Source organism: Tupaia chinensis, unplaced genomic scaffold (assembly GCF_000334495.1).
Source record: "Tupaia chinensis unplaced genomic scaffold, TupChi_1.0 Scaffold000028_1, whole genome shotgun sequence".
Classification (NCBI taxonomy): domain Eukaryota; kingdom Metazoa; phylum Chordata; class Mammalia; order Scandentia; family Tupaiidae; genus Tupaia; species Tupaia belangeri.
The window spans coordinates 162,097-174,674 of NW_006159458.1; the positions used below are offsets into that span (position 1 = coordinate 162,097).

The window sequence follows — 12,578 nt, forward strand, 5'->3', positions numbered from 1 at the left end:
AACTCACTGGAGAGAGAAAGAAAGAGAAGGTGAGAGGAAAAGACATCACTGGCCCAGGGTGAACAGCCTTCCCACAATCCCTTTTCCAGTTTCCTCCTGGGATTTTTGGACACACACAGACACACAGACACACAGACACACATACACACACACACACACACACACACACACACACATGCCTGGTATGAGTTTAAAGCTGCCAGGTCTGGGACTCGAGCTGTGGTTGGCCATGTGGGAGTCTAGTGATGTAACTGTTACTCCATGTGCTGGCCCCTAAATTAAAAAAAAAAATTTCCCACTGTACTAAAAGTTAAAAACAGAATGCAGTCACTATTTCAAGCCAAAGGCATTGTCAATTTTTGAAAAGGACAAAACAAATGGAAGCCCTCATCTCCATAAAGTCAAAATATTGTAAGTCAAACCATTATAAGTCAGGGACCATCTGTACTTAACTTAGGTTTGGTTTGATGGTTTAGGCAGCTTAGAGATCTTCCAAGATAGCTTTACAATAGAGTAAAATTAACACTGACTAACACAAGGTTTTCCTTAAGCCCAATTATGTGCTATGAATTGGAACAATATTAGGTTCTTAACTAGAAAATGCCATTTCAGGGTTTGAAAAGGACTAGGTGCTCATGGAAAGGTCAACCCCTCTCTGTTAGGCTGATCATTAGTAAGACTCTTTGACTTAGTCAGCAGACTGTGCAAAGCAAATACTCGCATGCATCCTCAGCAGTTGAGAATTGAAATTGTAAGCGAAAGCTATTCTTTTGCATTCCTGTGTGCAAATGTCATCCTAAAGAACTTGCTGACTGATGCCAGCTGGGGTTTAGTGTAAGTTCATTGTCGTGGTATGGCAGGTGATTGGCTGATGCTGCATTTCTCCTCCCCAGGCAGTCCCCCCAAGCAAGCAGCCGTCTTCGCTAGCTTCTCCAAATCCTCCCATGTCCAAGGGCTCTGACCAGGGCTTCCAGTCACCTCCAGCGAGTAGTAGCTCAGTAACCATTAACACAGCACCCTTTCAAGCCATGCAGACAGTGAGTATGAAATGGGAACGGCAATCGCAGTTCATTGTTCCTGTTACGGGCCATTGTTTCTCTTACATTTGTGGTTGGGTTCTATGTGAAAATGTTTGCCTTTCATATTGCTCTCATTTGGGCTGGTTGCATTTACATTTGCCCCCTAGAAACACCGTTTCTGACAGACTATTGAATACCTTACCTCTAGAATTTTGAATTGGGTGTTCTATCAGCATTCATTGAGCCCTTTGAAAAGTAGAAGCAGGCAAAGTCAAGGGCCCATATTAAACAAAGCAACTGTGCATGAGAAACAGGAGTTTCTAACCAGGCCTTAATAATAAATACTAATCATTACTAATATCGCACTACTGATGTCCCACAGCATCAATGACCTCAAATATAGGACACATCCTTAGGTGTTCCATTGTTGTTAAAACTTTGATTTGTGGGAACCAGCAGTTAGCGTAATGGCTATGTCGCTGGACTCCCACGTAGTCGACTGCGGTTCGCGTCCCGGACCCGGTGGCTTCAAACTCACGCCGGGCGCGTGTGCGTGCGTGCTCAAGATCCCGAGAGGAGAATGGAGGCGAAGGGATTGCGGCGTGACCATCCCCCCTGGGGGGTGATTTCTCGCTTACTGTCTCTATGTCTCTCTCTGTCTGTCTGGCGAGTGCACAAGCCCTATAGCGAAAACCCTCTCCAAAAAAAAAAACCAAAAAACAAAAAACTTTGATTTGTATGATTTGTGTAGGTTTTTTTGTTTGTTTGTTTTTTGTTTTTTTTTTTTAGAGAGATTTTTGCTATTGGGCACATGCGCTTGCTGGAGAGACCATCAAAGCAAGAAATCACTCTTTACCGGGGGTGAGGGGTGGGAAACAACCACGCTATAGTCCCTTTTCCTCCATTCTCTTCTTGGAATTTTGGGTACGCTTGCAATGTGCCCAGTGTGAGTTTGAAGCTGCTGTACCTAGGACTCAAACTGTGGTTGACCATGTGGGAGTCCAGTGATGTAACCACTACACCATCTGCTGGTCCCGCTGTGTAGTGTTTTGAATGACATCTTCCTCTATAAATTATAGTTTAAGACTTTTTTAAAAGTCATAATACAATTAGATTTGTATGTTTATTCTCTAAACACAGGCAAGTTTAAAGGTGTCCTTCAGAGAAAATTTAAAAACCTTGATGAGCCCATAAGCACCTTCCTTGATGGTGTTTGATGTCCTAGTCCACATACTTCGCAAGGACAGTGGGGCAGGGCTGGCAGAGTAGCAATGGAAACCTGGCATAATGCAGGAGGCTGGCCTATTGAATTCAGACTCCTGTCAGAATACCTGAGTTTCCTTGTTTCCTCTCTGTCACTGTCGGCCCGTCCTGTGCAGTATTGCCATGTTGGCCTTACCAGATTTTTCTTTCATTTAATTAAAAGCCAACAGTGGTCTGTGACAGAATGAAATTGAATCTTTTGCTCCACAGTATTTTTTGAAGTCTAGTATAACCTGCCAGACTAGTCCTGAGTCTGCCTGTACATTCATGCCATAATACCAAGCCATGCTGTCTTCTCTTACTTTTTGCCTATCCTGTTCAAATTGGTCATTTATTATGGGCAGTTACAGAGTCGGGCACTGTTCTTTTTTTAAAAAAAAATTAACTTTATTTATTATTATGTCATTATTATTTTCCAGTTTGATCAGAGAGAGACAGAGAGAGAAAGAGGAAGTGAGAAAGCAAGCTGCCAGGTCCGAGACTTGAACCGTGGTTGGCCATGTGGGAGTCCAACGCCTTTAACCACCATGCCACTTGCCAGCCCCACTCAGGCACTGTTCTTAATCACTGGGGTTGTACTAATGAAAAAAGGACATGTCTTTATGTTCAAGGAGCTCACATTTTATTCTGAAGGTGGAAGGCAAGAAAGACAAAGTCTTAAACATGTAATATGTTAGTTATTCTCTGCTATTAAAAAGAAAAGATAAGGGACTTACTGTACTAGAAACATTATTTTATAAACAATGACTGGGATCTAGACAGGTCATTGCCTGCCACATGGTAAAAATGCAGGAAGTAGTTAATTATTTCATTCATCTTTAATTTTTATAAGAGGACTCTCTTCTATATAGCTCTTACTCCCAGAAAGGATATTATGGTAGTATAATAGGAAGATGAACTTTTACTCTTAGGTATAATTCTGTCAGGAATCAAATAGAGTATTTTTTCCTGTGGTAAAATATACATAACATAAAATTTACCTTTTTTTTAAAGAATTATTTATTTAACTTTTTATTTATTCATTCATTTATTTTAATTTGACCAGAGAGAGATACAGAGAGAGTAAGTGAAAAAGCAGCTGCTAGGTCCAGGACTTGAACCATGGTCGGCCACGTGGGAATATTCAGTGCCTTAACCACCAGGCCACCTGCTCGTCCCAAAATTTTACTGTTTTAAAGTGTACAGGTTAGTGGCATTCCTCATGCTGTACAACCATTCTCCCCATATCCAGAGCCTTTTCCTCATCCCAAACAGGAACTCTGTACCTATTAAACAGGAACGCCCTTTTCTCCCTCCCTCAGACCCCATAGCCTCTACTTGACTGTCTATCTCTATGAATATACCTGTCCTAGGTACCTCTTACAAGTGAAAGCATACAGTTTTTGTTCTTTCGTGTATAACATATTTCTCTCTTAGTATGTTTTCAGGGCTTGTCCACGTTATAGCATTTACCAGAATTGTATTTGTTTTTATGGCTCAGTAATACTACATTTTATACGTACGTTTCATTTTGTTTATCCATTGATCTGTTGACAGACACTTGGGTCGTTTCTACCATGTGGCTATTAAGTGGAATGCTGCCGTGAGCATTGGTGTGCAAATATCTATTCAAGTCTCCCTTGCAGTTCTTTTGGGTATCTACTTAGGAGTAAAATTGGTGGATCATACGGTCATGCTGTTGGGTTGCCGGAAAAGTCATGATGTATTTTTTCTATGCAAAAATGCACCGTGACTTTTCCGGCAACCCAGTATGTTTGACTTTTTGAGGACCCTTCATACCATTTTCCCCAGTGGCTGTACCATTTTACATTCCTGCCTGCCATGCGTTAGGGTTCCAGTTTCTCCACATCCTCACTAACGCTTATAATCTTTTCCCTAGTAGCTGTCCTAATGGGTGCAAAGTGGTGTCTCACTGTGGTTTTGATGCTGAGCATGTTTCCATGTGCCATACAGCATCTTGAGAAAAGTCTACTCAAGTGCTTTGCCCATGAAATAGAAGGTTTTGACTGTCACAGTTTTGCTGGATGCCACCATTAAGCATTTTCTGTGAAACTTCCCCAATGACTTGGTGTATACTTCTCTTTGAAGGTATTTAATGTTAATGCACCTCTGCCTCCACGGAAAGAACAGGAAATAAAAGAGTCCCCTTATTCACCCGGCTACAATCAAAGTTTTACTACAGCAAGTACACAGACACCACCACAGTGCCAACTGCCAGCTATACACGTGGAACAGACCGTCCTTTCTCAAGAGACTGGTATGTCGTGTCCATATGATGTTCCGAGACCTTAGGTGACAGCTAATTGAATGGGAAGCAAGCTTGTGGTGACTCCTTAGTTCTTTCCTGACTAGGAAGATTTATTTTTCACATATTTCAAAAGTATTGAGAAATACCTAATGGCTTTTCCTCTGTTCAGTCAAGTTTACCTCTTATTTTTTTTTAGTTATTTAACTTTATTATTTGTGTGATGTTGCTGAGAGAGAGAGAGAGAGAGAGAGAGAGAGAGAGAGAGAAAGGGACAAAGCAAGCCGCTAGGTCTGGGACTCGAACTGTGATTGGCTATGTGGGAGTCCAGCGCACTTAACCATCACACCACCTGCTGGCTCCTGTTTTTTACTTTTTAAAATAATTCTTTAATTAATTATTATTATTATTTTTTAATTTTACCAGAGAGAGAGAGGGAAAAGGAAAGTGAGAAAGCAAACGACCAGGTCCAGAACTTGAACTGCTGTCGTCCATGTGGGAGTCTAGCTCTTTGACCACCATACCACCTGCTGGTCCCAAGCTTACCTATTATTTTTAACCTTTGTAGAGCTAGAACTTAGGTGATTGATTTAACCATGAAGTAGGCTTGTATGCTCTTTTTTCCTTTCCATTTTTTTTTTTTTTAAGAATTGTTTACGTAATTTTATTATTATTTTTTAATTTGACCAGAGAGAGACAGAAAGAGGGAAAGTGAGAAAACAAGCCACCAAGTCCAGGTCTCAGACTTCGGTCGACCATGTGGGAGTCCAGCACCTTAACCACCATGCCACCTGCTGACCTGGTTTGTATGTTCTTAAAAGTTTAATTGCTGGGGCCAGCATGTGGCGTGATGGTTAAGGGTGCTGGACTCCCAAATGGCCAACTGTGGTTTGAGTCCCAGACCTGGCAGCTTGCTTTCTCACTTTCTCTCTGTCTCTCTCTGGGCAAATTAAAAAAAATAATAGAAACAAATAAATAATTATTAAAAAATTTTAATTGCTTTGACTACAATAGATTGATAAGGTAGACAGCTTACCATTCAGTTGCATTTCTTTTTCTTTTTCTTCTTTTTTTTTTTTATTTGTCAGAAGTCATGTGTGTTTGCCAGAGAGAAACACAGAAACAGAGATACAGAAGAAGAAAGCATCCCCCTAATGTGGCGTAGTCCTGCCACAATCCCATTCCCTCTGTCTCCCCTACTGTCAGGATTTGGGGCATGTATGCACATGCCCATGGCATGTTTTTCAGGCAGCTGTGACTGGGATCAAATCATGGTCAGTTCTATGGGATCTGACTCCTTTAACCTCTAGGCCAGAAGGCTAGCCCACCAGTTGCCTTTCAGTGAAGCTTTAGAACAGTTCTGACGTTCTCTCTTTTCTCCTTTTTTACAATGAAGTATGGACTAATGTGAAGATCTAACTCAGTGTGCCTTTTGTTCTGTTTGTTTAGTGATGGAAGACCATTTCGATCATTTTGATCTTTCATGCTTTTTTTTAAGAACAATTTATTTAATTTTATTTATTTTCATTCATTTTTAAATTTGGCATAGTACATGTGCATTCACAAGATAGAGACAATGAGAGAGTAAAAATGAGAAAGCAAGCCTCCAGGTCTAGGACTTGAACCACGGTTGGCCATGTGAGAGACTAGTGCTTTAACCACAATGTCAGCTGCTGGCCCCTTTCATGCTGTTTTAAATCATGAAAGAATGGCATCTTTGTATCTGCTTCTACTTATTTCTTAATTTATGAAGCACTTTTAGATTTTTCGTATTGCCGTTTGACCCCTGTTGAAACTTAAGCTTCAGCAAATGACCGGAGCATTTTTGTGAATGTGTTAATCAAATGATGTAATAGGAGATCAGCAGATGGCGTAATGGTTATGTCACTGGACTCCCACATAGTCGACCACAGTTTGAGTCCTGGACCAGGTAGCTTGAAACTCTTGTGGAGCAAGCGTGTGTGCATGTGTGTGTGTCTAAGATTCCAAGAAAAAAGTGGAAGAGAGGGAATTGTGGTGTGGCCATCCCCCTGGGAAGTGATTTCTTGCTTTCTGTTTCACTGGTGAGTGCATGCTCCATATAGCAAAAATCTCTCTTGAAAAAAGGACATCATAATTGTCAGTCCTGGACCTAGCCACAGATGAACTCATCCTGTTCTCACCTAGACTGTTGACAAATAGAGCAGTTGATTTACATACAGGATATTTTTGTCATAAATTCTCATTGACTTACCTTTTGTTTTTTTGTAGTTGTGTTAAAATATACATAACATGAAAACTGCTATTTTAACCACTTTTTTGTTTTTGCTGTAGGGCACACTGGAGGAGTGGTTGTGGGGGATAGCCACACTGCAGTCTCTTCCACTCTCCTCTCAGGATTTTTGGCATGCATGCACACATGCTTGGCATGATTCTCAAACTGTCAGGTCCAGTACTTGAACCTCAGAGCTGGCCATGTGAGATCCAGTGCCTTAACCTCCATATGACCTGCCGGCCCAACTACTTGTTTAAAAAAAGTTTCTTTCATGAGAGGGAGACAGAGACCGACAATATGGAAGGAGATGGGCTTCCCCCGACATGGTCTTTATGCAGCGATCCCACTCTGAGCCTCAGCAAGCCCAGATCATGGGCACGTGTGTACCTAGTGTGTACAGCGTGAGAAGAGCTTGGGATTTGGGGCATGAATACACACATGCCTGGCATAGTTTTCAAGTCACCAGGTCTGGGGCTTGCACCATGTACACGGCCACGGGAGATCTAGCTGTCTTACCACCATGCCGCCTGGCTGGCCCCATTTGAACCATTTTTGAGTGTACAGTTCTGTGGCATAATCTATATCCAAGCAGTGCAGCCATCACCACCATGTAACTCCAGAAGTTCATCATCTTCCCTACCCGAAAAACTCTGTACGTGTTTTAGCACTAATCCCTTCTCTTCTCCTTCCAACCATTGGCAACTGCCGTTCTGTTTTGACTGTCTGACTTTGATTGTTCTTAAGTAGTATCGTATAATGTCTTTTGATTAAAAAAATTTTTTTTTTAGGTTTTCTTTTTTTAGGTTTTCGCCATAGAGCACATACACTTGCCAGAGAGGGAATGTGAGAAATCACCCCCCTCCCCCAGGGGGTTGGCCATGCTGCAATCCATTCTCCTCTGAGGATTTTGGGCATGCATGCGCACATGCCCAGTGTGATTTTTCAAGCCAACTACAGGATTCAGACTTTGGTCAACCATCTGGGAGTCCAGCGACTTAACCACCATGCCACCTGCTGGCCCACAATATCTTTTTTTTGAGAGGTTTTTGCTATAGGGCGCATGTGCTTGCCAGATAGACAGAGACAGACAGAAAGAGAGAAATCACCCCCCCCCCCCGGGGGGGGGCCCGCCGGCAACACCTTCTCTCCCCATGGCCATGCTGCAATCCCTTCTCCTCCATTCTCCTCTCAGGATCTTGGGCACGCACACACACGCACATGCACTTGGCATGAGTTCAAGCCACCGGATCCAGGACCTGAACCACGGTCAGCTACATGAGAGTCCAGTGACATAGCCATTATGCTAACTGCTGGTCCCTAATATTGCATTTTTTACACACACAAACACATATAAAAATATGTTGTGTTTTAAAATTTGTCTGAGGGCATGTGTGCTCACCAGAGATAGACAGGTAAAGCAAGAAAGCAATCTGCGTGGAGAACGGTCGCACTGCAGGCTTCTCCATCTTTCCCTCTTTTCAGGATTCCGAGTGTTCAGGCATGTGCACGAGTGTTTTTCAAGACACCGTTTCTGGGACTGAACCACACTGCCAGTCACTTGGGATCCAGCTCACATCCAGGCTCTGGGCTGGCCCAAATTCTGTTTTTTGTTTTGTTTTTAAGGGAGAAAGTATGAGGTTTTGATATGCTGCCTTGTAAGTTTAATCATTGGACCTTCATTATCATTTAAGTAATAGACTCTAAAACCATTTCTTTCAGCAGCAAATTATCATCCTGATGGAACTATTCAAGTAAGCAATGGTAGCCTTGCCTTTTACCCAGCACAGACGAATGTATTTCCCAGACCTACTCAGCCATTTGTCAACAGCCGAGGATCTGTTAGAGGGTGTGCTCGTGGTGGGAGATTACTGACCAATTCCTATCGGTCCCCTGGTGGTTATAAAGGTATGCTCTGAACATACTTTATACTGAATTATTTTGTCTGTGTATTCTCCAGCTTATTTTCTGTTTCTGATAATATAGTTTTTACTTTTTGTTGTTGTTGTTGTTGTTGTTGAGAGGTTTTTGCTATAGGGCGCTTGGGCTCGCTGGAAAGACAGAGATACAGAAAGTGAGAAATCACCCCCCCGGGGGAATGGCCACGCCGCAATCCCTTCTCCTCCATTCTCCTGGGATCTTGGGCACGCACGCACACACTTCTGGCATGAGTTTAAGCCATCAGGTCTGGGACTCGAACTGGGGTCGACTACATGGGAGTCCAGTGACATAGCCATTATGCCAACTGCTGGTCCCAATAATATAGTTTTTAAATATACTGATTTTCTCTGACAGGAACTAATTTCCTTAATGCAAAGCAGATTGATCCTATGATGTAACTAAGATAGAAAGGTTTGACCATCTTGTTTAAAGGATATATTTTGGTTTTTATATTTGAATGATTTGTTTCTCGTATTCATAGACTTGACTCTGCTAAAAATGTCATAACTAGTTCCTATTTTCCAGTTATTTGTCTATCAGACTAAACCCTAGATAAGAATAGAATTAGAGACAATATAATGTTAATATTCTCTCAAGTTTATGTAACTGTTCCAAACATTCTAGTTGCTGCGTGGTATTAGCAAAAACACTCGTAGTGCTTCATTGCTTACCTACAATCCTTCCCTAACCCCCACCCATATGCTAGCAGTAGTAAATGTCTAAACCTCGCTTAAGTTTGTAAGTGTATGTCTTACTGTGGAAGCGATTTTACTAGAGTTTGCTTAAAGAAGGCATAAATCTAAAGTTGGCATTTACGATCTATTTAACTTATTTTTTAAAGTTTGTTTTTTATTATTTCTTTATTTATTTTTGCTATAGAGTGGACATTTGCCATGGGAGGGGCAGTGAGAAGTCACCCCCCGAGGGGATGGCCATGCCAGAGTCCCTTCTCCAGATTCTGGGCACGTATGTGCATTTGCCTGGTGTGATTTTCAAGCACTGGCTCCGGGACTTGAACCACAGTCAGCTATATGCGATTCAGTGCTTTAACCTTCACTCTACCTGTTGGTTCCTCTTTAACTTTAAAAGTGGTATAGAGGGGCCAGCAGGTGGTGTAGCGGTTATGTCACTGGACTCCCTCGTGGCCGACCACAGTTTGAGTCCTGGACTCCGTGGCTTGAGAATCACGCTGCTCTCGTGTGATCAAGATCTCAGGAGGAGGATGGAGAAGGAAGTGTGGCCTGGCCATCCCCCCCAGAGGCGGTGATTTCTCACTTCTCACTGTACTGTCCTATCCCACCCCCATCCCGCCCCCATGAGTACATGTACCCTACGGCAAAGCAAAACAAAAACCTCTAAAAAACTAAAGTGGTATAGAACTGGACTACTTTAAAGTGCAGTGTGATTTTGCCCATAATTCTGTGTAAGTCCTTTGTTTGTTTGTTAGGTTTTGATACTTACAGAGGAACTCCTTCAGTTTCTAATGGAAATTATAGCCAGCTGCAGTTCCAAGCTAGAGAATACCCTGGGACCCCTTATTCCCAAAGGGTAAGTATGAACAGTTACTATAGTTGTGGATGGTAAGCTGGTGATTCAACTGTGGCAGTCATAATTTGTTCTGTAGAAGTACACTCTTAGAGAAAGTTGGAAGTTTTTCCAATCACTTGAGGATAAATGACAACTGTGGCAGTTATATGGATCTTTGAAAATGTTAAGGACTTTATTAATCATGTTATTTACCTTAATTACTCCTCTACCGTGTAAGAGCAACTGAGGCTTAGAAGTTAAATAACTTGTCTACGGTCTCTCAGCAAGTAAACCATACAAGAATAAAACACTAATTTCTTAACTCCAGAGCCCATGACATATATGTGTTTAAGGTTGTCATTTGTTTCTTTCATGAGAGAATGGCAGAGATAGACACAGAAAACAGATACCCTTGACAGGGTCTTGCCAGGCCACGATTCTCCCCTGAGCCTTCCAGCCAGGTAGGATTACAGACAAGCCCGTCAGGGTCATGTTGACTCAGGACCCAAACCTGGGCTTCCGTGTAGCCTCACCCAGTGGTGCCCTGTCGCCTGACACATCAGGGCTGAGCCCAGAGCCTGCGAGTGTTTGCTGTGACGACCCTTTAACTTAGCTTGTGTATAGCAGAGGCCCCCTTTAAAAAAAAAAAAAAGCGGTTTTTGCTTTACACTGTGTGTGCTTGCCAGAGAGACAGAGAAACAGAAACAGAAACACTGAGAGGGAAAGTGAAAAATTACTGTCCATGTTGGATGGCCACACCACATCCTTTCTCCATTCTCCCAGGATCTTGGAAACTCACGCACATGCATGCCTGGCATGATTTTCTAGCCACCGAGTTTGGGACTTGGACTGTGATCAGCCATGTGGGAGCCCAGCAATGTAATGGCTACCCCATCTTCTAGTCCCTGTTGTTATTTTTTAATTTGCTGTAAGGCACATGTGCTCACCAGAGAAAGAGAGGGAAAGTGAGGAAGCAAGCCACCAGGTCCGGAACTTGAACTGCAGTCACCCATCCCCTACCTACTGACCCCTGCTTTGCTTTTCTTGATGTTTGGAAACATAAGAGCTCTTCGTTGGGAAGGCCAGATGAAGAACTAAAAGGACTTCTGTCTTACAGATCAACTAGTCAGTAATCCTATGTAGTAACTAATTGTGGTCCTGCAGTTTGAGTGCCAGGGTCAATATTATGTGTTCATTTTAGGATAACATCCAGCAGTGTTATAAACGAGGAGGGACATCTGGTGGTCCTCGAGCAAATTCAAGAGGTAAGGATGATTAACTCTCGAATAGTAGATTATTTACTCAGAATATGCCTCTAGTTCAATTCGTATTGTCTGTCAAATTCTCTCCAAAGCTCATTGCTTTTAGCATTTATCTTGTTGGGACTTTCAGTCTGCTTAAGTGTTGTGCTAACATACTGGGAAGATACCTAGACTAGAAAGGCTATGGAAACCAATTGTCAGTTTAATTAAAAGTTTTTTTTAATTAAAAAAAAATTGCTTGGCACCAGGACACAGTTTAACCTTATGTATATGTATTCACTGGACTGACTTCTTGAAATGTTTCAGGGTAATTTTTTTTTTAAAGGGAGATTTTTGCTTTAGAGTGTGTATGTTCACTGGAGAGACGGACAGAAAGCAAGAAATCCTCCTCCCCTCGCCCCCCGCTCTGGGAGGGATGGCCATGCCACAGTCTCTTCCGTTCTCCTCTTGGGATTTTGAGCAGGCATGCACATGCGCCTGGTCTGTGGTTGCCTACTTAGGAGTCCAGGGATGTAGCCATTACGCCATCTGCCAATCCCCAGGATAATGGCTTTTATAATAAACGGGCACATCTAGTTACAAGTGTTACCACCTTGATGGATTACAGTAAGCAACAATAAAGACACAGTAACTTGAAACAAAAGCAGGATATTTATAAAATGTTTTGAACTGTGAAAGGGACTATTAAAAGACTCAGTATAACAGGCAGTCAAGAATTACTGAAGATAAACTTTGTAACGGGCAAACAGTCTTTTCCTTTTAGCAAAGTCACCAGTGATCACATACCTTTGCCTTATATCTGAACAGTGCTTTTATACCGCACATAGAATATTAAAGCTTCCTGGTGTGAGCTGAGTTTTTAAATGAAAAAAAAAAAAAAAAAAAAACAAGCAGCAAGGAACCAGCAGGTGGCATGTTAGTTAAAGCACTAAACTTTCACTTGACAAACCATGGTTTGAGTCCCAGACCCAGTGGCTTGAAAAACCATACCCAGGTGCGTGTGTGCATGCCCAAATTCCTGAGAGGAGAATGGAGGAGAATGGATTGCAGAATGGCCATCTCCACTGGGA

At 42.3% G+C, this 12,578-nt stretch overlaps 1 protein-coding gene across 10 annotated transcripts in view; it reads left to right on the plus strand.

The window, feature by feature from the left end:
- Window positions 1–12,578, plus strand: part of CAPRIN2 (caprin family member 2) — a 67,750-nt gene that overhangs the window by 53,507 nt on the left and 1,665 nt on the right. For 7 of the 10 annotated variants that reach the window (XM_006140244.3, XM_006140245.3, XM_006140240.3 and 4 more), the window contains 5 exons: window positions 894–1,037; window positions 4,371–4,539; window positions 8,501–8,686; window positions 10,167–10,267; window positions 11,448–11,511. In XM_006140244.3, coding sequence (XP_006140306.1) covers window positions 894–1,037; window positions 4,371–4,539; window positions 8,501–8,686; window positions 10,167–10,267; window positions 11,448–11,511 — 664 coding nt within the window. The remainder of the gene's footprint in view (window positions 1–893; window positions 1,038–4,370; window positions 4,540–8,500; window positions 8,687–10,166; window positions 10,268–11,447; window positions 11,512–12,578) is intronic. The other 3 variants (XM_006140241.3, XM_014587144.2, XM_006140243.3) reach the window with 2 other exon arrangements.